Source organism: Bombina bombina, chromosome 7, assembly GCF_027579735.1.
Source record: "Bombina bombina isolate aBomBom1 chromosome 7, aBomBom1.pri, whole genome shotgun sequence".
NCBI classification, from domain to species: domain Eukaryota; kingdom Metazoa; phylum Chordata; class Amphibia; order Anura; family Bombinatoridae; genus Bombina; species Bombina bombina.
In genome coordinates this window covers 520,198,649-520,225,209 of record NC_069505.1, presented here as the reverse complement: position 1 = coordinate 520,225,209, position 26,561 = coordinate 520,198,649, and the positions used below count along the sequence as shown (strand labels likewise).

Genomic DNA, 26,561 nt, shown 5'->3' with positions numbered 1-26,561 from the left:
CTTATTTAGATGAGTTAATTAACGATCTTTACAGCCAACTGTAGCCCAATTTTCATCTAAATAAACTTTGCCAGTAAATACACTTACTAGTTCTCATCTGGCCGCTTGAAATGGCCGCTTGACCCCTCCTTCTCTGACGTCTCCCAAAGCTTCCACTACAGAATCCTGTCAATCCTGCTCGTTCCTATGTCTCCCGCATGCGCCGTTTTCGTTCAGTGAGACACTAATATGGCACCCCCCTCACACTAACTATCTCCCCTCACTTCACTATCTCCCTCATTCATCCCCACGGCTGCAATCTCAGCTCTCAAGCTGTTCCTACCCGGCACTCACTGCCAATATGCCAAGTATGATCAGTTCTATGTAGCAAATGAATATCTGAAATACCATTTATCTATCAGCGGTTACAGTGGTACAGCGGGTGACGCGTTCCATTTTAGCAAACAGTACAGCCTTGGCCAAAAGCTCTTAACAACTCCAAATAAAGACAACGATAGGTACCCCTCAGGAAATTGCGGCGCTTACTACAGCTCCGGCTGGTGGTGTGATCCATGCTGTGCGCTGTGTATTACAGAGAATGAGAGGCAGTGAGTGCCGGGCAGGAACAAATGGTAGCCCCGGTTATCGCTGTCACACGCGCAGACCCACATCACATTGCCGCCTACCAGGCACTCACTGCCTCTCATTCCAACACATAGTGCACAGCACGGATCACACCACCATCCGGAGCTGTAGTAAGCGCCGCAATTTCCTGAGGGGTATCTATCGTTGTCTTTATCTGGAGTTGTGAAGAGCTTTTGGCCAAGGCTGTAGTGTTTGCTAAAATGGAGCGCGTCACCCGCTGTACCACTGTAACCGCTGATAGATAAATGGTATTTCAGATATTCATTTGCTACATAGAACTGATCATACTTGGCATATTGGCAGTGAGTGCCGGGTAGGAACAGCTTGAGAGCTGAGATTGCAGCCGTGGGGATGAATGAGGGAGATAGTGAAGTGAGGGGAGATAGTTAGTGTGAGGGGGGTGCCATATTAGTGTCTCACTGAACTGAACGAAAACGGCGCATGCGGGAGACATAGGAAAGCGCAGGATTGACAGGATTCTGTAGTGGAAGCTTTGGGAGACGTCAGAGAAGGAGGGGTCAAGCGGCCATTTCAAAAACGGCCAGATGAGAACTAGTAAGTGTATTTACTGGCAAAGTTTATTTAGATGAAAATTGGGCTACAGTTGGCTGTAAAGATCGTTAATTAACTCATCTAAATAAGTAATAGTAATTTTTGGGTTGACTGTCCCTTTAAAAAAAAAATTCTATGTGTGTTTAAAAAGGGACAAGAAACCCAAATTTATTCTTTCATGATTCAGATAGAGAATACAATTTTAAACAACTTTCAAATTTAATTCTATTATTTAATTTGCTTCCATCTCTTGTTATCCTTTGCGGAAAGGTTTATCTAGGTAAGCTCAGGAGCAGCAAAGAACCTAGGTTCTAGTTGCTGATTGGTGGCTGCATATATATACCGATTGTCATTGGCTCACCCATGTGTTCAGTTAGAAACCAGTAGTGCATTGTTGCTCATTCAAAAAAAGAATACCAAGAGAATGAAGAAAAATTGATAATAGGAGTAAATTAGAAAGTTGCTTAAAATTGCATGCTCTATCTGAATCATTAAAGGGACAGTAAACGTTTATATATAATAGCCCCTAGCTTAAAGTTTAATATTTTAAATATAGATAAGTCTAAGTTTGCAGAGCAAAAGCGCAGTGGAAGCGTTCAAAATGTTATTTTATACTCAGCAATTGCCATCATTGCCCCTGCAGCCAATAGTGGAGTGAACGTCCGTCTTCTCTAATTGTGACAGCGCGCATTCCTTCTCGTCCTGCGCATGCGCACTCAACAATCCAACAGCCATATACACAGAATCTCAGTGCTTTGTGTATTGAGATTGTGCAGAGGATGTGGGAATGCACGCTCCAGTTTAGAAAATGAGCAGAAATATATATTATTTTTGATTGACATGACCTCCCTGGAGCACTCATGGAAAAAAAAAATCACGGGCTGCATGGCTGGATAGTGGAGCGAATATTATGTAAGTTTTTTGCTTTATTTTAAAACGCTTCCGTATCGCTTATGATCTGCAATTTAAGATAAAAATTTATTGAAGAACATGAAGTGCTAATGAATTTAGATAAATGTTTACGGTCCCTTTAAAGAAAAACTTTGGGTTTAGTGTCCCTTTAACTAAAATTCTGGGGGGGGGTTTCATAAAAAAAAAAAAAAGTCACCATGAAAAGTTTTGGCACATACATTTTAATGGTTTGGATTGGGGGTCTAGGTTATAATTTGTGAATTAATTTTCATAAAAGACGCTAAAAATATATCCAGTGGTGGTATTCCGAAAATTTTAGAACATATTCTCTAACTTTTCTATAATATATACTTTCTTAATTTTAGGAACAGGTTCTTAGAACTGGTGAGAGCAGGCTGAATCCCACCACTGAATATATTTAGAGACCAGCAGGGGTCACTAACGCCTAGATTTAGAGTTCTGCGTTAGCCGTCAAAACCAGCGTTAGAGGCTCCTAACGCTGGTTTTGGGCTACCGCTGGTATTTAGAGTCGTGTAGGTAAGGGTCTAACGCTCACTTTCCAGCCGCGACTTTTCCATACCGCAGACCCCCTACGCCATTTGCATATCCCATCTTTTCAATGGGATCTTTCTAACGCTGGTATTTAGAGTCTTGGCTGAAGTGAGCGTTAGAAATCTAACGACAAAACTCCAGCCGCAGAAAAAAGCCAGGAGTTAAGAGCTTTCTGGGCTAACGCCGATTCATAAAGCTCTTAACTACTGTGCTCTACAGTACACTAACACCCATAAACTACCTATGTACCCCTAAACCGAGGTCCCCCCACATCGCCGCCACTCTATTACATTTTTTTAACCCCTAATCTGCCGACCGCACAGCGCCGCCACCTACGTTATCCTTATGTACCCCTAATCTGCTGCCCCTAACACCGCCGACCCCTATATTATATTTATTAACCCCTAATCTGCCGCCCCCAACGTCGCCACCACCGACCTACAATTATTAACCCCTAATCTGCAGACTGCACAGCGCCGCCACCTACGTTATCCTTATGTACCCCTAATCTGCTGCCCCTAACACCGCCGACCCCTATATTATATTTATTAACCCCTAATCTGCCGCCCCCAATGTCGCCACCACCTACCTACAATTATTAACCCCTAATCTGCCGACCGGACCTCACCGCTACTATAATAAATGTATTAACCCCTAATCCGCCTCACTCCCGCCTCAATAACCCTATAATAAATAGTATTAACCCCTAATCTGCCCTCCCTAACATCACCTAACTTCAAGTATTAACCCCTAATCTGCCGACCGGACCTCACCGCTACTCTATTAAATTTATTAACCCCTAAAGCTAAGTCTAACCCTAACACTAACACCACCCTAAGTTAAATATAATTTTTATCTAACGAAATAAATTAAGTCTTATTAAATAAATTATTCCTATTTAAAGCTAAATACTTACCTGTAAAATAAATCCTAATATAGCTACAATATAAATAATAATTACATTGTAGCTATTTTAGGATTAATATTTATTTTACAGGCAACTTTGTAATTATTTTAACCAGGTACAATAGCTATTAAATAGTTAATAACTATTTAATAGCTACCTAGTTAAAATAATTACAAAATTACCTGTAACATACATACAAATACCTACAATTATCTACAATTAAATAAACTAACTAAAGTACAAGAAATAAAAAAAGAACTAAGTTACAAAAAATAAATAACTAATTTACAAACATTAGAAAAATATTACAACAATTTTAAGCTAATTACACCTACTCTAAGCCCCCTAATAAAATAAAGCCCCCCAAAATAAAAAAATGCCCTACCCTATTCTAAAATTAAAATAGAAAAGCTCTTTTACCTTACCAGCCCTTAAAAGGGCCTTTTGCAGGGCATGCCCCAAAGAAAAGAGCTGTTTTCTTTGGGGCATGCCCCGCAAAAGGCCCTTTTAAGGGCTGGTAAGGTAAAAGAGCTTTTCTATTTGTATTTTAGAATAGGGTAGGGCATTTTTTTTATTTTGGGGGGCTTTGTTATTTTATTAGGGGGCTTAGAGTAGGTGTAATTAGTTTAAAATTGTTGTAATATTTTTCTAATGTTTGTAAATTATTTTTTTATTTTTTGTAACTTAGTTCTTTTTTTATTTTTTGTACTTTAGTTAGTTTATTTAATTGTAGATAATTGTAGGTATTTTATTTAATTATTTTATTGATAGGGTAGTGTTAGGTTTAATTATAACTTAGGTTAGGATTTATTTTACAGGTAATTTTGTAATTATTTTAACTAGGTAGCTATTAAATAGTTATTAACTATTTAATAGCTATTGTACCTGGTTAAAATAATTACAAAGTTGCCTGTAAAATAAACATTAATCCTAAAATAGCTACAATATAATTATAATTTATATTGTAGCTATATTAGGGTTTATTTTATAGGTAAGTATTTAGCTTTTAATAGGAATAATTTATTTAATAAGAGTTAATTTATTTCGTTAGATAAAAATTATATTTAATTTAGGGGGGTGTTAGTGTTAGGGTTAGACTTAGCTTTAGGGGTTAATAAATTTATTAGAGTAGCGGTGAGATCCGGTCGGCAGATTAGGGGTTAATACTTGATGTTAGGTGTCGGTGATGTTAGGGAGGGCAGATTAGGGGTTAATACTATTTATTATAGGGTTAGTGAGGCGGGAGGGAGGCGGATTAGGGGTTAATACATTTATTATAGTAGCGGTGAGGTCCGTTCGGCAGATTAGGGGTTAATTATTGTAGGTAGGCGGCGGCGACGTTGTAGGGGGCAGATTAGGGGTTAATAAATATAATATAGGGGTCGGCGGTGTTAGGGGCAGCAGATTAGGGGTACATAGATATAATGTAGGTTGCGGCGGTGTACGGAGCGGCAGATTAGGGGTTAAAAGTGTAATGCAGGTGTCAGCGATAGCGGCAGATTAGGGGTTAATAAGTGTAAGGTTAGGGGTGTTTAGACTCGGGGTACATGTTAGGGTGTTAGGTGCAGACTTAGGAAGTGTTTCCCCATAGGAAACAATGGGGCTGCGTTAGGAGCTGAGAGCTGCTTTTTTGCAGGTGTTTTTTTCAGCTCAAAATGCCCCATTGTTTCCTATGGGGGAATCGTGCACAAGCACGTTTTTGAAGCTGGCCGCGACCGTAAGCACCGCTGGCATTGAGAGTTGCAGTGGTGGTAAATTATGCTCTACGCTCCCTTTTTGGAGCCTAACGCAGCCATTCTGTGAACTCTAAATACCAGCGTTATTTAAAAGGTGCGGGGGAAAAAAAGCATGCGTAGCTAACGCACCCCTTCTAACGCAAAACTCTAAATCTAGCCGTATGTGAATAACTCTTGGAAAGGCATGTTCCTCGCACACAGTGGCTCCCTCTATGGTAATTCATTTGATGTGAATTGTTCAATAATCATTAGTATGGAAGTTTCCGTTCTATAATTGTCAGTCTATATAACTTAAAGGGACAGTCTAATCAAAATTAAACTGTCATGATTCAGATAGGGAATGCAATTTTAAACAACTTTCCAATTCACTTTGATCATCAAATTTGCTTTGTTCTCTTGGTATTATTTGTTGAAAGCTAAACCTAGACAGGCTCATATGCTAATTTCTAAAACTTAAAGGCCACCCCTTATTTCAATGCATTTGGCAGTTTTTCACAGCTAGAGGGCATAATTTCATGCGTTTTATATAGATAACACTGTGACCACGCCCTGATTTTACAAGTGAGAGGGCACTGATTGGATAAACTGCAAGTCTGTCAAAAGAACTGAAATAAGGGGGCAGTCTGCAAAGGCTTAGATACAAGGTAATCACAGGGGTAAAAAGTGTATTAATATAACTGTGTTTTTTATGCAAAACAGGGGAATGGGTAATAAAGGGATTAGCTATCTTTTTAAACAATAACAATTCAGGAGTAGACTGTCCCTTTAATGAAATTAAAAGAAAACTTGTTTTCTGCTTATCTTACCTGATTCTATTTTATTTAATATTGTTCGGGCACATTTTAAGAAAGCTTCTTCCACATTCTCTCCAGTCAAAGCACTGGTTTCTAAAAACATCAATTCTAAAAAAAAAAAAAAAAGAAATTGTAATGTTTTTCAGCCAGCCTCCTTATTAAAGGGACACTTAACCCAATTTTTTTCTTTCGGGATTCAGATATAGCAAGCAATTTTAAGCAACTTTCTAATTTACTCCTATTATCAAATTTTCTACGTTCTCTTGCTGAATTATTTGAAAAGCAGTAATGTAAAGCTTAGCAGCGGGCCCATTTTAGGTTCAGTACCCTGGATAGCGCTTGCTTATTGGTGGCTACATTTAGCCACCAATAAGCAAGCATAACCCAGGTTCTAAATAAAAAATAAACCCGGCTGCTAAACTTACATTCTTGCTTTTCAAATAAAGATAACAAGAAAACAAAAAAATTGATAATAGGAGTAATGCATGCTCTGTCTGAAGCACGAAAGAAAAAAATTGGGTATAGTATCCCTTTAAGTTTTGCTTTATTTAATTTTTATAATATGGCGGTTTGCTCTCACCATTTTCCTGCGCAAAACGAGATGCCTCCAGGAATGTTACTTCTCTGTCAGCATCCAAATCCTTCTTGTTCCCGCAGAGGATGATAACGATATTTGGGCTGGCCAAAGTCCGGGCATCTGTAAGCCAGTTGGTTAATGCATTGTAAGTCTCCCGGCTGTAAAGTTGGAAGGCAAGTGTTAGGTTTTGGACTGAATAAATTCCAGATATCTTTTTGTAATGAAGTCATAAAATATGTTTATTGTCGAAACATTGTGATCGTAATGATGCAAGACTGCAGTGTCATTAAACAAAATGTTCATTTATTGTTAGGGTTAAACTCCAGGTTGTAAAGTTGGCTGCACCACATTGCAACTAATATGTTAAATGACCATTAATACAGTAGAATTTCATAAACAGCAAACAATGCAATATCACAGTCTGAATTTCAAATGAGTAGTAGATTTTTTTATCTGAGAAACTTCAAAGTTTCTTTCATTTTCCCAGCAGTATATCATGTGATAGCCAACATCCAATCACAAGCACGTATACTATGAACCCTTGCACATGCTCAGTAGGAGTTGGTGCCTTAGAAAGTGTGCATACAAAAAGATTGTGCATATTTTGATAATAGAAGTAAATTGGAAAGTTTCTTTTTTTTTTTTTTTTTTTCATGCTCTATCTGAATTGTAAAAAGTTTAATTTTGGCTTTAGTGTCCCAGTAAAAGTGGTTGTCACAACAATGGTTTTGTTTCGCTTGAGGTCGTTATATTTGGCTCCACTTTTGCAACACCAATACTACATTATGACGTTTTATTAAACATAGACATTCCAATCGAAGATATATTTGTTATGTATAAACAGTTCAATTTGCATATCATAAACACTATACTTATGTGTTGGATGTATATTCAGTGATGGCTTGTTAAATGTAATCAGGGTAGATAGGTGTTACTATTGAGAAGAACATTACAATACACAAGATCGTACACAATATCATGAAGTATTTGTGTAAACACAAAGTAAACTATAACAATGTGACTACCCCATAACATGGCAGTGGGATTACCCTCAAGAAACGATGAAATGACCATGGGATTACCCCATAAAATAAATATGAGATTACACCCATGAAATTAATAAAATGGACTAGCCCCACAAAATGATGAAATGACCATTGGACTAGCCCCATGAAATGACTGTCAGACTAGCTCCATTAAATGATGATACGACTGTTGGACTAGCCCCGCAAAATGTTAAAATGACATTTGGACTAGTCCCATGAAATATTGAGTTGGACTGGCCCCATGAAATATCGAAAATACTTTTGGACTAGCCTTATAGAATAACTGTTGGACTATCCCCATGAAATGATTGTTGGACTATCTCCACAAAATGATGAAATGACTGCTGGACTAGCCCTGCAAAATGATGAAATGACTGTAGCCCCATGAAATAACTATTAGAGTAGCTCCATGAAATAGTGAAATGACTGTTGGACTAGCCCAATGAAAGTATTGTTGGACTAGGCCCACAAAATGATGAAATGACTTTTGGACTAGCATGGAGTAGCTCCATGAAATTATGATATGACTGTTGGACTAGCCCCATGAAATGATGATGTGATTGTTGGACTAGCCCCACAAAATTATAAAATGACTGTTGGACTATCCTCACAAAACAATGAATTTACTGTAGGACTAGCTCCACAAAATCGTAAAATTACTTTTGGACTAGCCTCATGTAATGACTGTTGGACTAGCCCTATGAAATGACTGATGAACTAGCCCCTCAAAATGGTGAAATTACTTTTGGACTAGTCCCATGACATATTGAGTTGGACTGGCCCCATGGAATATCGAAAATACTTTTGGACTAGCCTTATAGAATAACTGCTGGACTAGCCCTGCAAAATGATGAAATGACTGTTGCACTAGCCCCATGAAATAACTATTGGAGTAGCTCCATGAAATAGGGAAATGACTGTTGGACTAGCCCATTGAAAGTATTGTTGGACTAGGCCCACAAAATGATGAAATGACTTTTGGACTAGCATGGAGTAGCTCCATGAAATAACTGTTAGACTAGCCCCTCGAAATGGTAAATGACTTATGGAGTAGCCCCATGAAATTATGATATGACTGTTGGACTAGCCCCATGAAATGATGATGTGATTGTTTGACTAGCCCCACAAAATTATAAAATGACTGTTGGACTATCCTCACAAAACAATTAATTTACTGTAGGACTAGCCCCACAAAATAGTAAAATTACTTTTGGACTAGCCTCATGTAATGACTGTTGGACTAGCCCTATGAAATGACTGATGAACTAGCCCCTCAAAATGGTGAAATTACTTTTGGACTAGCCACATGAAATGATGACATGACTTTTGGACTAGCCCCATTAAATGACTGTTGGACTATCCTCACAAAATGATGAAATTACTGTTGGACTAGCCCCACAAAATGATGATATGACTATTGGACTAGCCCCATGAAATTACTGTTGGACTAGCTCCACAAAATGATGAAATGACTGTTGGACTAGCCCCACAAAATGGTAAAATTACTTTTTTTTATATTGAAAACCTTAATAGACATTACAGAAATATTATTCAATTAATATCAATTTGAAGATGTGTACAGTAGTGTTGCAGGGGTAAAACGAAAAAAAATAACCCAATGCATTTATTCTCAACACACCAATAATAGTCAAGAGAGTGTTGGGAAAAATATTATTACAAGGTATTGGTGTATTAACAGAATATTCTTTGTGTCTATGAGTGAGTGTATTTTAGAGGATGAAATGGTAAAATGACTTTTAGACTAGCCGCAAGAAAACACAATTTATGCTTACCTGATAAATTTATTTCTCTTGTGGTGTATCCAGTCCACGGATCATCCATTACTTGTAGGATATTCTCATTCCCAACAGGAAGTTGCAAGAGGACACCCACAGCAGAGCTGTTATATAGCTCCTCCCCTAACTGCCATATCCAGTCATTCGACCGAAAACACGCAGAGAAAGGAGAAACCATAGGGTGCAGTGGTGACTGTAGTTTAAATTTAAAAATTACCTGCCTTAAAATGACAGGGCGGGCCGTGGACTGGATACACCACAAGAGAAATAAATTTATCAGGTAAGCATAAATTGTGTTTTCTCTTCTAAGGTGTATCCAGTCTACGGATCATCCATTACTTGTGGGATACCAATACCAAAGCTAAAGTACACAGATGAAGGGAGGGACAAGGCAGGTACTTAAACGGAAGGTACCACTGCCTGTAAAACCTTTCTCCCAAAAATAGCCTCCGAAGAAGCAAAAGTATCAAATTTGTAGAATTTTGAAAAAGTATGAAGCGAAGACCAAGTCGCCGCCTTGCAAATCTGTTCAACAGAAGCCTCATTTTTAAAGGCCCAAGTGGAAGCCACAGCTCTAGTAGAATGAGCTCTAATCCTTTCGGGAGGCTGCTGTCTTAGCCAAAAAGAAAGAGAGGTTGCCGAAGCCTTTTGACCTCTCCTCTGACCAGAGTAGACCACAAACAAAGCCGATGTTTGACGAAAATCTTTAGTAGCTTGTAAGTAAAACTTTAAAGCACGAACCACGTCCAGATTGTGTAATAGACGTTCCTTCTTTGAAGAAGGATTAGGACACAAGGATGGAACAACAATCTCTTGATTGATATTCTTGTTAGATACCACCTTAGGTAAAAACCCAGGTTTGGTACGCAGGACTACCTTATCCGAATGGAAAATCAGATAAGGAGAATCACATTGTAAGGCAGATAACTCGGAGACTCTACAAGCCGAAGAAATAGCTACCAAAAAAAGAACTTTCCAAGTTTGATATCTATGGAATGAAGAGGTTCAAATGGAACTCCTTGAAGAACCTTAAGAACCAAATTTAAGCTCCATGGCGGAGCAACAGGTTTAAACACAGGCTTGATTCTAACTAAAGCCTGACAAAATGCCAGAACGTCTGGAACATCTGCCAGACGCTTGTGCAAAAGAATAGACAGCGCAGAAATCTGTCCCTTTAAAGAACTAGCTGACAATCCTTTTTCCAAGCCATCTTGGAGAAAGGATAATATCCTGGGAATCCTGACTTTACTCCATGAGTAACCCTTGGATTCACACCAATAAAGATATTTACTCCATATCTTATGATAAATTTTCCTGGTAACAGGCTTTCGTGCCTGTATGAAAGTATCAATGACTGACTCGGAGAAGCCACGCTTTGATAAAATCAAGCGTTCAATCTTCAGGCAGTCAGTCTCAGAGAAATTAGATTTGGATGGTGGAAAGGACCCTGAAGTAGAAGGTCCTGTCTCAGAGGCAGAGTCCATGGTGGAAAGGATGACATGTCCACTAGATCTGCATACCAGGTCCTGCGTGGCCACGCAGGCACTATTAGAATCACTGATGCTCTCTCCTGCTTGATTTTGGCAATCAGTCGAGGGAGCAGAGGAAACGGTGGAAACACATAAGCCAGGTTGAAAGACCAGGGCGCTGCTAGAGCATCTATCAGCGTCGCCTTGGGATCCCTGGACCTGGATCCGTAACAAGGAAGCTTGGCGTTCTGTCGAGACGCCATGAGATCCAGTTCTGGTTTGCCCCAATGATGAATCAATTGTGCAAACACCTACGGATGGAGTTCCCACTCCCCCGGATGAAAAGTCTGTCGACTTAGAAAATCCGCCTGCCAGTTCTTTACACCTGGGATATGGATAGCTGATAGGTGGCAAGAGTGAATCTCTGCCCAGCGAATTATTTTTGAGACTTCTAACATCGCTAGGGAACTTCTTGTTCTCCCTTGATGGTTGATGTAAGCCACAGTCGTGATGTTGTCCGACTGAAATCTGATGTACCTCAGAGTTGCTAACTGAGGCCAAGCCTGAAGAGCATTGAATATCGCTCTCAGTTCCAGAATATGTATTGGAAGGAGTGTCTCCTCCTGAGTCCATGATCCCTGAGCCTTCAGGGAGTTCCAGACTGCACCCCAACCTAGAAGGCTGGCATCTGTTGTTACAATTGTCCAATCTGGCCTGCGAACCTTTGGACAGATGGACCCAAGATAGCCACCAGAGAAGAGAATCCCTGGTCTCTTGATCCAGATTTAGTAGAGGGGACAAATCTGTGTAATCCCCGTTCCACTGACTGAGCATGCATAGTTGCAGCGGTCTGAGATGTAAGCGTGCAAACGGCACTATGTCCATTGCCGCTACCATTAAGCCGATTACTTCCATGCACTGAGCCACCGAAGGGCACGGAATGGAGTGAAGAACACGGCAGGAATTTAGAAGCTTTGATAACCTGGACTCTGTCAGGTAAATTTTTATTTCTACAGAATCTATCAGAGTCCCTAGGAAGGAAACTCTTGTAAGTGGGGATAGAGAACTCTTTTCCTCGTTCACTTTCCACCCATGCGACCTCAGAAATGCCAGTACTATGTCCGTATGAGACTTGGCAATTTGGAAGTTTGACGCCTGTATCAGGATGTCATCTAAATAAGGGGCCACTGATATGCCCCGCGGCCTTAGGACCGCCAGAAGCGACCCTAGAACCTTCGTGAAGATTCTTGGGGCTGTAGCTAATCCAAAAGGAAGAGCTACGAACTGGTAATGCCTGTCCAGAAAGGCAAACCTGAGAAACCGATGATGATCTTTGTGTATCGGAATGTGAAGATAAGCATCCTTTAGATCCACTGTAGCCATATATTGACCCTCCTGAATCATAGGTAGGATGGTACGAATAGTTTCCATCTTGAATGATGGAACTCTGAGGAATTTGTTTAAGATTTTTAGATCCAAAATTGGTCTGAAGGTTCCCTCTTTTTTGGGAACCACGAACAGATTTGAGTAAAAACCCTGTCCCTGTTCCTCCTTTGGAACTGGATGGATCACTCCCATAACTAGGAGGTCTTGTACACAGTGTAAGAATGCCTGTCTCTTTATCTGGTTTACAGATAATTGTGAAAGGTGAAATCTCCCTTTTGGGGGTGAAGCTTTGAAGTCCAGAAGATATCCCTGGGATATAATTTCCAACGCCCAGGGATCCTGAACATCTCTTGCCCACGCCTGGGCGAAGAGCGAGAGTCTGCCCCCTACTAGATCCGTTACCGGATAGGGGGCCGTTCCTTCATGCTGTCTGAGAGGCAGCAGTAGGCTTTTTGGCCTGCTTACCTTTGTTCCAGGTCTGGTTTGGCCTCCAGACCGTCTTGGACTGAGCAAAAGTTCCCTCTTGTTTTGCATTAGAGGAAGTTGATGCCACACCTGCTTTGAAGTTTCAAAAGGCACGAAAATTAGACTGTTTGGCCCTTGATTTGGACCTGTCCTGAGGAAGGGCATGACCTTTTCCTCCAGTGATATCAGCAATAATCTCCTTCAAACCAGGCCTGAATAGGGTCTGCCCCTTGAAGGGAATGTTAAGCAGCTTAGATTTTGAAGTCACGTCACCTGACCATGATTTAAGCTATAGCGCCCTACGTGCCTGTATAGCAAAACCAGAATTCTTAGCCGTTAGTTTAGTCAAATGAACAATGGCATCAGAAACAAAAGAATTGGCTAGCTTAAGTGCTCTAAGTTTGCCAAGTATGTCATCCAATGGAGTCGCTACCTGTAAAGCCTCTTTCAGAGACTCAAACCAGAACGCCGCAGCAGCAGTGACAGGAGCAATGCATGCAAGGGGCTGTAGGATAAAACCTTGTTGAATAAACATTTTTTTAAGGTAACCTTCTAATTTTTTTATCCATTGGATCTGAAAAAGCACAACTGTCCTCGACAGGGATAGTAGTACGCTTTGCTAGAGTAGAAACTGCTCCCTCCACCTTAGGGACTGTCTGCCATAAGTCCCGCGTGGTGGTGTCTATAGGAAACATTTTTCTAAAAATAGGAGGTGGAGAGAACGGCACGCCTGGCCTATCCCATTCCTTAGTAATCATTTCTGTAAACCTTTTAGGTATTGGAAAAATATCAGTACACACCGGCACTGCAAAGTATTTATCCAGTCTACAGAATTTCTCTGGCACTGAAATTGTGTCAGTCATTCAGAGCAGCTAAAACCTCCCTTAGCAATACGCGGAGGTGTTCAAGCTTAAATTTAAATGTAGAAATATCAGAATCAGGTATCTTTCCTGAGTCAGAAATATCACCCACAGACTGAAGCTCTCCTTCCTCAGCTTCTGCATATTGTGAGGCAGTATCAGACATGGTTCTTAAAGCGTCAGTATGCTCTGCATTTCGTCTAACCCCAGAGCTATCTCGCTTTCCTCTAAATACAGGTAGTCTGGCTAATACCGCTGACAGTGTATTATCCATGACTGCCGCCATGTCTTGTAAAGTAATCGCTATGGGCACCCTAGATGTACTTGGCGCCATTTGAGCGTGAGTCCCTTGAGCGGGAGTCAAAGGATCTAACACGTGGGGAAAGTTAGTCGGCATAACTTCCCCCTCGTCAGATTCCTCTGGTGATAAATTTTTTAAAGACAGAATATGATCTTTATTGCTTAAAGTGAAATCAGTACATTTGGTACACATTCTAAGAGGGGGTTCCACCATGGCTTTTAAACATAATGAACAAGGAGTTTCCTCTATGTCAGACATGTTTGTACAGACTAGCAATGAGACTAGCAAGCTTGGAAAACACTTTAAATCAAGTTAACAAGCAAATATAAAAAACGGTACTGTGCCTTTAAGAGAAACAAATTTTGTCAAAATTTGAAAAACAGTGAAAAAAGGCAGTAAATCATTTTTACAGTGTATATAATAAGCTAACAGAGCATTGCACCCACTTGCAAATGGATGATTAACCCCTTAGTTCAAAAAACGGATCAAAAAAACGACAGACGTTTTTTAACAGTCACAATCAACTGCCACAGCTCTGCTGTGGCCCTATCTTCCCCAATAAACGACTTTAGGCCCTTTTGATATGTCCTGTAGCAGTCAGGGAACTTCTGGGGAAAACTGGGATGTCTCAGTCTGTAATTTTAACTGCGCAAAAAAGCGCTAAAATAGGCCCCTCCCACTCATACTACAACAGTGGAAAGCCTCAGGAAACTGTTACTAGGCAAAAATAAAGCCAGCCATGTGGAAAAAACTAGGCCCCAATAAGTTTTATCACCAAAGCATATATAAAAACGATTAAACATGCCAGCAAACGTTTTATATTGCATTTAAATAAGGGTATTACCCCTGAGAGTAAGCATGATACCAGTCGTTATTAAATCACTGTATTCAGGCTTAACTTACATTAATCCGGTATCAGCAGCATTTTCTAGAATTTCCAATTCTAGAAAAAATTGTAACTGCACATACCTCATAGCAGAGTAAACTGCACGCCATTCTCCCGATGAAGTTACCTCTCTCCTCAGACATATGTGAGAACAGCAATGGATCTTAGTTACAACCTGCTAAGATCATAGAAAACTCAGGCAGATTCTTCTTCTATTTCTGCCTGAGATAAAATAGTACAACTCCGGTACCATTTAAAAATAACAAACTTTTGATTGAAGAAAATAAACTAACTATTTTTCACCACTCTCTCTTACTACCTCCATGCGTGTTGAGAGTTGCAAGAGAATGACTGGATATGGCAGTTAGGGGAGGAGCTATATAGCAGCTCTGCTGTAGGTGTCCTCTTGCAACTTCCTGTTGGGAATGAGAATATCCCACAAGTAATGGATGATCCGTGGACTGGATACACCTTACAAGAGAAATATTGAAATTACTTCTGGACAAGCCCCATGAAACAATGAAATGACTGTTGGACTAGCCCCATGAAATTACTTTTGGACTAGCTCCGTGAAATGTCTTTTGGATCAGCCCCGTTAAAAGACTGTTGGACCAGCCCCAATGAAAAGACTGTTGGACTAGCCCCATAAAATGGCCGTTGGACTAGCCCCATAAAAATGGCTGTTGGACTAGCCTCATAAAAATGGCTGTTGGACTAGCCTCATAAAAATGGCTGTTGGACTAGCCCCATAAAAATGGCTGTTGGACTAGCCCCATAAAAATGGCTGTTGGACTAGCCCCATAAAAATGGCTGTTGGACTAGCCCCATAAAAATGGCTGTTGGACTAGCCATATGAAATGATAAAATTACTTTTGAATTAGCCCCATCAAATGACTGTTGAACTAGCCTTATGAAATGTTTGTTGGACTAACCCCTTGAAATGGTCAAATCACTGTTGGACTAGCCCCATGAAATTTTTTATTTATTTTTGGACTAGCCCCACAAAATGACTGTTGGACTAGCCCCATGAAATGTTGAAATCACCATGGAATTACCCCCGCGAAATGATGACACGCATGACTGAGGAATTACCCTCATTAAATTGAGAATAGCCCTGCAAAATCAATGTTAGATATTTCAAAAGAATGACTATTCAATTACCCCTCCGCCCTGCCCATAGAAGTGATATCAAGGTGTAAAAAATACCCTTTAACTGACTGTTCAAGCTACATGTGTGTAACCCCTACGGTGCCAGCACTCACCTAGCAATGTCATAAACCAGCAAGGCGCCAGCTGCCCCCCTATAATAGCTTCGTGTTACAGACCTAAAAGAAACAAGGACAGTTACAAATAATCCAAATTATAAATAAAATACATATACCACCTCTAAATGTAAGCACAATCAAAAACAAAAAAAGAAAGTACAGTAAAAACAACCAAATCTCACTTTTCTTTGTTTAAACTCAGAAATGTATGTCACTGGCATAAACTAAAAGGAAACAAACTTGTCCAGAGAAGGAGGGATTAAGAGTAGTTAGAAAGGCCACTTCTCTCTTCTTATCCTCCTTGAACTGTCTGCAGCCTTTGACACTGTTGACCACCCTCTTCTGCTCCAAACCCTCCAATCCTTCGGCATCTGTGACACAGGTCTCTAGTGGTTCTCTTCCTATCAGACTAATCGTACATTTACTGTAGCCTTCTCCGGAGCATCCTCTGCCCCATTACCACTTTCTGTTGGGGTACCTCAAGGCTCTGTCCTTGGTCCCCTTCTCTTTTCAATCTACACGTCGGCAATAGGTTCCTTAATAAAGTCCCATGGGTTTCAATACCATTTGTATGCCGATGACACCCAAATCTACCTCTCTGCACCAGACCTACCTCCTTCCTTACTAACCCGTGTCACTAGCTGTCTTTCTCACCTCATCTTGGATGTCCTCTCACTGCCTTAAGCTAAATCTCTCCAAAACTGAACTCCTTATTTTTCCCCCTTCTTCCAATGTCTCCACCCCCAAAATTTCTATAACTGTTGATAATTCCATCATTACCCCTATCCCGCACGCCCTATGTCTTGGGGTCACACTTGACTCAGATCTTTCCTTCACTCCTCACATTCAGTCCTTGGCTAAAGCCTGCCGCTTCCACCTTAAAAACATTGCTAAAATTAGACATTTCCTTACACAAGATACAACCAAGATTTTAATCCACTCTCTCATCCTTTCCCGCCTCGACTACTGCAATTCCGTCCTCTCTGGTCTCGCTAGCTGCCTCATAGCTCCTTTACAATCCATAATGAATGCCTCTGCCAGACTCATCTTCCTTACTTGTCACTCTTCATCTGCTGCACCTCTCTGCCAATCCCTTCACTGGCTTCCTCTTGCCTCTAGGATTAAACATAAAATCCTCACCCTGACATATAAAGCTCTCAAATACACTGCTCCCCTCTACATCTCAGAACTTGTCTCTAGATACTCTCCCTCCCGTCCCCTTCGATCAGCTCAGGATCTCCTCCTCTCTTGTTACTTCCTCACATTCACGTTTACAGGACTTCTCCAGACTGGCCCCCATCTTGTGGAATTCCCTGCCTCGCTCCATAAGACTCTCCCCTAGTCTTAACAGCTTCAAGCACTCCCTAAAAACTACTATTCAGGGATGCATACAACCAACACTAACCTTTCCTAACACCATTGCTTTCCCCTTGAATCCCTTAGATTGTAAGCCTATGGGCCCAGCTGTTTACAGATCGCTTCATAAGAGCCGACTACAACAGTGACACTCTCGGCAGGGCCCTCTACCCACTTGACCCCTACAAAAGCTATCCTGTACACCGACTATGTTTACAGCGCTGCAGAATCTGTTGGCGCTCTACAAATACCTGATAATAATAATAATAGTAATATAAAATACTGGCATAAACCAATAGGAAAACACGTGTCCAGAGGTTGAGAGATTAAAGGGACAGTGAACCCAAATTTTTTCTTTAATGATTCAGATAGAGCATGCAATTTTAAGCAACTTTCTCATTTACTCCTATTATCAAATTTTCTTCATTCTCTTGGTATCTTTATTTGAAAAGCAAGAAATGTAAGTTTAGATGCCGGACAATTTTTGGTTAACAACCTGGGTTGTTCTTGCTGATTGGTGGATAAAATCACCCACCAATAAACAAGTGCTGTCCAGGGTCTGAACCAAAAATTGGCTGGCTCCTTAGCTTAGATGCCCTCTTTTTTAAATAAAGATAGCAAGAGAACAAAGAAAAATTGATAATAGGAGTAAATTAGAAAGTTGCTTAAAATTGCATGCTCTACCTGAATCATGAAAGGGTTCAGTGTCCCTTTAAGAGTAGTCAGGGTGTTTGTCATTGACATAACATTCCAAATAATGTGGCAGCACAGAAGTCACATGCAACGTTTCGAGAACTCCTTCCCTTAATCATGCAATAAAGTTTGTGGTACAAAGCATCCTAATATACCCCTCAGCCACCAGGGGGCAATAGAGTGTTATTTACATATTTAACTCTTTAATGGCCAAAATTGCTCTAGACAGTGTATAACAAAAAATAGAATGCAACCACAAAAGAGACAACCTGATACTATACAACATCATATTAAAATTGATACAAAATTATTCATAACAATGGTTATATAATAATATAACCAAAAATCTTATATATACAGGGAGTGCAGAATTATTAGGCAAGTTATATTTTTGAGGATTAATTTTATTATTGAACAACAACCATGTTCTCAATGAACCCAAAAAACTCATTAATATCAAAGCTGAATAGTTTTGGAAGTAGTTTTTAGTTTGTTTTTAGTTATAGCTATTTTAGGGGGATATCTGTGTGTGCAGGTGACTATTACTGTGCATAATTATTAGGCAACTTAACAAAAAACAAATATATACCCATTTCAATTATTTATTTTTACCAGTGAAACCAATATAACATCTCAACATTCACAAATATACATTTCTGACATTCAAAAACAAAACAAAAACAAATCAGTGACCAATATAGCCACCTTTCTTTGCAAGGACACTCAAAAGCCTGCCATCCATGGATTCTGTCAGTGTTTTGATCTGTTCACCATCAACATTGCGTGCAGCAGCAACCATAGCCTCCCAGACACTGTTCAGAGAGGTGTACTGTTTTCCCTCCTTGTAAATCTCACATTTGATGATGGACCACAGGTTCTCAATGGGGTTCAGATCAGTTGAACAAGGAGGCCATGTCATTAGATTTTCTTCTTTTATACCCTTTCTTGCCAGCCACGCTGTGGAGTACTTGGACGCGTGTGATGGAGCATTGTCCTGCATGAAAATCATGTTTTTCTTGAAGGATGCAGACTTCTTCCTGTACCACTGCTTGAAGAAGGTGTCTTCCAGAAACTGGCAGTAGGACTGGGAGTTGAGCTTGAATCCATCCTCAACCCGAAAAGGCCCCACAAGCTCATCTTTGATGATACCAGCCCAAACCAGTACTCCACCTCCACCTTGCTGGCGTCTGAGTCGGACTGGAGCTCTCTGCCCTTTACCAATCCAGCCACGGGCCCATCCATCTGGCCCATCAAGACTCACTCTCATTTCATCAGTACATAAAACCGTAGAAAAATCAGTCTTGAGATATTTCTTGGCCCAGTCTTGACGTTTCAGCTTGTGTGTCTTGTTCAGTGGTGGTCGTCAGCCTTTCTTACCTTGGCCATGTCTCTGAGTATTGCACACCTTGTGCTTTTGGGCACTCCAGTGATGTTGCAGCTCTGAAATATGGCCAAACTGGTGGCAAGTGGCATCTTGGCAGCTGCACGCTTGACTTTTCTCAGTTCATGGGCAGTTATTTTGCGCCTTGGTTTTTCCACACGCTTCTTGCGACCCTGTTGACTATTTTGAATGAAACACTTGATTGTTCGATGATCACGCTTCAGAAGCTTTGCAATTTTAAGAGTGCTGCATCCCTCTGCAAGATATCTCACTATTTTTTACTTTTCTGAGCCTGTCAAGTCCTTCTTTTGACCCATTTTGCCAAAGGAAAGGAAGTTGCCTAATAATTATGCACACCTGATATAGGGTGTTGATGTCATTAGACCACACCCCTTCTCATTACAGAGATGCACATCACCTAATATGCTTAATTGGTAGTAGGCTTTCGAGCCTATACAGCTTGGAGTAAGACAACATGCATAAAGAGGATGATGTGGTCAAAATACTCATTTGCCTAATAATTCTGCACTCCCTGTATATATATATATATATATATATATATATATCCAAAGAAAATGTATTTGCATAAACCTTGACATAAACCAATAGGAAGCAGATTTGTCCAAGGAGGGAGAGATTAGGAGTGTTTACCACTAGCATTAACCAATAGAAAACAGAGGGATTATTAGTAGTCATATTAGTATATGTCAATGACATGAACCAATAGGAAGCAGACATGCACAGAGCCAGCATGCATATTTTAGCGGGTACCTGAATCTCTCTTGACCAGCTGTGTCCCAAATCTGAAGCTTGACAGATTTTCCAGCTACATTAACAATCCGTGATCCAAACTCCACTCCAATTGTGTGGTTTGAGTCTTGTTTAACTGAAGAAGAAAAAAAAAAAAAAAGACACTAGTGAAGCAATATGTGATATCTGTGTGTCCGCTCTTCCACAGAGCTACTCGGTTGAATACATTTGCAAAAAAAATAAAATGTTGTATATATAAAATATATTTGATGCAATGCTCACATTTACTCTCGATAAACTGGTGCAAAAGGCAGGACTTCCCCGTTCCTGCACTGCCGATCACAAGGAATTTGAACAGGAAATCTGAAAAATGAAAGAAAAAAACAGAAATGTAACAACCGCGTCAACTATATGTGTTAATACACCTAAAAGTCACTGTGTGGGGAAGGACATACTCCATATTCCAAAGGTCATCCTTTCTGTGTCACTGTCACTCTGCAGGGGAGGGACATACTCCATGTTCCATAGCTCCCTCCTATCTGTGTCAATATCACTCTGCAGGGGAGGGACATACACCATGTTCCATAGCTCCCTCCTATCTGTGTCACTGTCACTCTGCAGGGGAGGGACATACACCATGTTCCATAGCTCCCTCCTATCTGTGTCACTGTACTCTGCAGGGGAGGGACATACTTCATGTCCCATAGCACCCTATCTGTGTCACTGTCACTCTGCAGGGGAGAGACATACTCGACATTCCACAGCTCCCTCCTATCTGTCACTGTCAATCTGCAGAGTAGGGACATACTCCATGTTTCATAGCTTCATCATGTATTTTTCACTGTCACACTGCAGGGGGAGGGACAGAGTCATATCCCATAGATCCCTACTGCCTGTGCCATTGTCACCCTAGAGGGGAGGGACAGATTCCTTATCCCAGAGCCATCTGCTGTCGGTGTCACCCTGCAGGGGAGGGACAGACTCTTTATCCCAGACCTATCTGCTGTCGGTGTCACCCTACAGGGGAGGGACAGACTCTTTATCCCAGACCTATCTGCTGTCGGTGTCACCCTGCAGGGGACAGCATAAACTTAATTTCCTATAGCTCCCTCTATCTGTGTCACCCCACAGAGGGAAAGACAGACCCCATGTCCCATAGCTCAATCCCGTCTATGTCACTATCATCCAAAAGGAGGGGGAAAGAGTCCATAACTAACATAACAATCGATCCAAGTTAGCTTCGTACTCAACTTAGACTGTAACCTCTCTATGGAGCAGGACCCTGTCATCTTTTTTCCCCAATCAACATACTCAGTCTTTACTTTTTTATTCTTTTTTATTTTACACCACGTATATTGCTGTGGGATCTGTTGGTGCACTACAAATACAAATAACAATAATAATACATTGGTGTATTTGGTTTTTTTTTCCCTGTGGCATTGCAAACCGTGTAAGTCAGACCTATTTAATGGGCCCACCACGCAGCTGATTTTATGAACCAACCAGCTAAAATTTAAGCTTATATTAGCTAAAATTATTTTTTTAACGTTTGATGCACAAATTATCATTAAATAGAAACATAGATATTGATGGGAGATAAGAGCCATAGGCCCAGCAAGTCTGCCCGATATTTCCTAAAAGTATAAACATATCTAGTTTGTATGATAGCCTTATGCTTGTCCCAGGCATTCTTAAAGTCCCCCACAGTGTTTGTCATTACTACCTCTTGTGAAAGTTTATTCCATGAGGCCTATTTATGAAATGTCTGTTGGACCTGATCCGACAGTGCGGATCAGGTACGACAGACATCGCTGAATGCGGAGAGCAATACGCTCTCCGTATTCAGCATTGCACAAGCAGCTCTTGTGAGGATTCGCGGCCAAAGGGCCGCCAGCAGGGGGTGTCAATCAACCCGATAGGGTTGAATTTCGGCGATTCCTGTCCGCCTCATCAGAGCAGGTGGACAGGATTATGGAGCAGCGGTCTTTAGAAACACGGGCCCTCAAGCTCCGTACGGAGCTTGATATATAGGCCCCCATGAATCAATCACTCTTTCTGTAAAGAAGTGCTTCCTCAAATTACTCCTTAATCTACTACCCTTCAGCTTGAGATCATGACCCCTTGTTCTTGTATTTTCCTGTTTATGTAAAATACTCACTGGCTCAGCTTTACTAAGCCCATAATATACTTAAAAGCTACTCTCTCTTTCCCTTCTCTCCTCTAAGCTATACATATTTAGGTCATTGAGCCTATCCTGGTAAGTTTTATTTTTTAGACCATGTACCATTTTGGTAGCCCTCCTTTGTACAGATTCAAGTTTGTTAATATCCTTCTGAAGATATGGCCTCCAGAACTGCACACAATACTCAAGATGAGGCCTAACTAATGATAAAGTGGCATAAGAACCTTACTATTTCTGCTGCAAATACCTCTACCAAATACCCCCCCCCCCCCCCCCGGAACATCTACTATTACAAATTGGTGTATCATCTTCAAACAGACATACTTTCCCCTGTAGCCCTTTGCTGATAACTCTGATAAATGTTAAACAAAACAGGCCCCAGAACTGACCCCTAAGGAACACCACTAGTAACAGCCCTCTTTGCTGAATGTACTCTATTTACTACGACACTTTGTTTTCTTTCCTTAAAGAGACACTAAACCCAATTTTTTTCATTAATAACTCAGAGCATGCAATTTTAAGCAACTTTCTAATTTACTCCTATTATCAATTTTTCTTCGTTTTCTTGCTATCTTTATTTAAAAAGCAGGAATGTGATGCATAGGAGCCGGCCCATTTTTGGTTGAGAACCTGGGTTATGCTTGCTTATTGGTGGGTAAATGTCAGCCACCAATAAGCAAGCACTATCCACGGTGCTGAACCTAAAATGGGCTGGCTGCTAAGATTTACATTCCTGCTTTTAAAATAAAGATAGCAGGAGAACGAAGAAAAATTTATAATAGGAGTAAATTAGAAAGTTGCTTAAAATTTCATGCTCTATCTGAATCATGAAAGAAAAAATTTGGGTTCAGTGTCCCTTTAAGCCAGCTTTCTACCCAGTTCACAATTTTTGAGTCTAGACCAATGAGATACAGTTTGTTGTGTGGGACGTTGTCAAATGCTTTGCTGAAATCTAGATATGGTTCATCAACTGATCCACCCTGGTCTAAATCAATTTATGTTAAATTGTGCAATTATTTGAGCTTTGGATTAGCTTCAGTAACGTTTATAAAATAACCGACAATGTTATAATTTTGCAAAATATAACACTGCCCCCCGGCTACTTTAACATTTTCTGTTGAGAACACTAATTTGTACAATTAATGTTTGCCCCAAAGGAAGGCTGTTTTTTTTTATTCTAATCATTAAGCAGAAGATTCGATCTAATAGAAGACAACAGTCTGCGCCATTGATATTTTGTGGGACTTCTCCAATCTGTCGCGCATGTACAGTTGCGCCAATTATGCTGCCACAATGCAGTAAACAGTCAACCATATTGTCTGTCTAAGGGACAAAAACTCCAGCACGTGCGTGAACGATCCATAAGCCTGCAAGCTAAAATAAATAGGCGCAAGCAGCTCGCTGTATAGGGGCAAAAGGCACCATCTCAATAAGAACCATAAAATAAGCATTTGAAAAGGTAGTGAAAGAGGTATCATATTTATGATAATGTTGAACCTATACAAGGAAAGTTTTTACTGAAACTGAATGCCCCTTTAAGTTCTCCAACACAAAGTATTGGGGTTTACAATTTGAATCTGCAGAATCTGTTGGCGCTCTACAAATAATAATAAAATAATAATGAGGACAAACTGGAAAATCACTAGGTAGCTAAGTATTCTGTTGGACAGGCATATATTATAGCTCCATATTGTCCGTCTCCTAGTATCTCCAATGGGAAGGCAGACGTCTCACAGCGCCCTCCTGTTGGACACTAATAGAGGTACCATGTTGAAGAAGAAGAATAACTGGCAGTAAATAGTGGTGACAAACGTTACAGGTGGTGACAAAACAGTGTTCATCTCTATCTTGTTGACAGGAAATACATTTCCGTCAGTAGCAGACAGTGATAGATAAAAAAAAGAATGTATTAGTGGCATATAATATTAGAGCATCTGATATTAACTTGAAATTCTAGCTGTGATTGAAATGCATATCTGTGCAGATTTGTACACAGCAAAGACACAAGTCAAGAGGTTAGCCACATTAGATGGCAGCTTGTCACAAAGAATAGAGAGCTACCGGTCATACAGATACATCAGACAGCAGTCTGTTACACATTCAGAATAGAGAGCTACCTGTCACTCAATCAGCAGCCTGTCACACAGTCAGAATAGAGAGCTACCTGTCATACAGATACATCAGACAGCAGCCTGTCACACAGTCAGAATAGAGAGCTACCTGTCATACAGATACATCAGACAGCAGTCTGTCACACAGTCAGAATAGAGAGCTACCTGTCACTCAATCAGCAGCCTGTCACACATTCAGAATAGAGAGCTACCTGTCACTCAATCAGCAGCCTGTCACACAGTCAGAATAGAGAGCTACCTGTCATACAGATACATCAGACAGCAGCCTGTCACACATTCAGAATAGAGAGCTACCTGTCACTCAATCAGCAGCCTGTCACACATTCAGAATAGAGAGCTACCTGTCACTCAATCAGCAGCCTGTCACACAGTCAGAATAGAGAGCTACCTGTCACTCAATCAGCAGCCTGTCACACAGTCAGAATAGAGAGCTACTTGTCATACAGATACATCAGACAGCAGCCTGTCACACGGTCAGAATAGAGAGCTACCTGTCACTCAATCAGCAGCCTGTCACACAGTCAGAATAGAGAGCTACCTGTCACTCAATCAGCAGCCTGTCACACAGTCAGAATAGAGAGCTACCTGTCATACAGATACATCAGACAGCAGCCTGTCTAACAGTCAGAATAGAGAGCTACCAGTCATACAGATACATCAGACAGCAGGCTGTCACACAGAATAGAGAGCTACCTGTCATACAGATACATCAGACAGCAGCCTGTCACACAGTCAGAATAGAGAGCTACCTGTCACTCAGACAGCAGCCTGTCACACAGTCAGAATAGAGAGCTACCTGTCATACAGATACATCAGACAGCAGTATGTTACACAGTCAGAATAGAGAGCTACCTGTCATATAGATACATCAGACAGCAGCCTGTCACACAGTCAGAATAGAGAGCTACCTGTCATACAGATACATCAGACAGCAGCCTGTCACACAGAATAGAGAGCTACCTGTCACTCAGACAGCAGCCTGTCACACAGTCAGAATAGAGAGCGACCTGTCATATAGATACATCAGACAGCAGCCTGTCACACAGTCAGAATAGAGAGCTACCTGTCATACAGATACATCAGACAGCAGCCTGTCACACAGTCAGAATAGAGAGTTACCTGTCATACAGATACATCAGACAGCAGTCAGTCACACAGTCAGAATAGAGAGCTACCTGTCATACAGATACATCAGACAGCAGCCTGTCACACAGAATAGAGAGCTACCTGTCATACAGATACATCAGACAGCAGCCTGTCACACAGTCAGAATAGAGAGCTACCTGTCATACAGATACATCAGACAGCAGTCTGTTACACAGTCAGAATAGAGAGCTACCGGTCATACAGATACATCAGACAGCAGCCTGTCACACAGTCAGAATAGAGAGCTACCGGTCATACAGATACATCAGACAGCAGCCTGTCACACAGTCAGAATAGAGAGCTACCTGTCATACAGATACATCAGACAGCAGCCTGTCACACAGTCAGAATAGAGAGCTACCTGTCACTCAGACAGCAGTCAGTCACACAGTCAGAATAGAGAGCTACCGGTCATACAGATACATCAGACAGCAGCCTGTCACACAGTCAGAATAGAGAGCTACCTGTCATACAGATACATCAGACAGCAGCCTGTCACACAGAATAGAGAGATACCTGTCACTCAGACAGCAGCCTGTCACACAGTCAGAATAGAGAGCGACCTGTCATATAGATACATCAGACAGCAGTCAGTCACACAGTCAGAATAGAGAGCTACCTGTCATACAGATACATCAGACAGCAGCCTGTCACACAGTCAGAATAGAGAGCTACCTGTCACTCAGACAGCAGCCTGTCACACAGTCAGAATAGAGAGCTACCTGTCATACAGATACATCAGACAGCAGCCTGTCACACAGTCAGAATAGAGAGCTACCTGTCATACAGATAC

At 40.9% G+C, this 26,561-nt stretch overlaps 1 protein-coding gene across 1 annotated transcript in view; it reads right to left on the bottom strand.

Annotated features, from left to right (window-relative positions):
• Positions 1-26,561, bottom strand: part of RAB4B (RAB4B, member RAS oncogene family) — a 49,150-nt gene that overhangs the window by 14,629 nt on the left and 7,960 nt on the right. The window contains exons 2-6 of the mRNA XM_053721788.1: positions 20,591-20,671; positions 20,330-20,444; positions 16,126-16,188; positions 6,658-6,812; positions 6,090-6,185 (exon numbers count right to left, since the gene is read on the bottom strand). Of these exons, the coding sequence (XP_053577763.1) occupies positions 6,090-6,185; positions 6,658-6,812; positions 16,126-16,188; positions 20,330-20,444; positions 20,591-20,671 (510 nt within the window). The remainder of the gene's footprint in view (positions 1-6,089; positions 6,186-6,657; positions 6,813-16,125; positions 16,189-20,329; positions 20,445-20,590; positions 20,672-26,561) is intronic.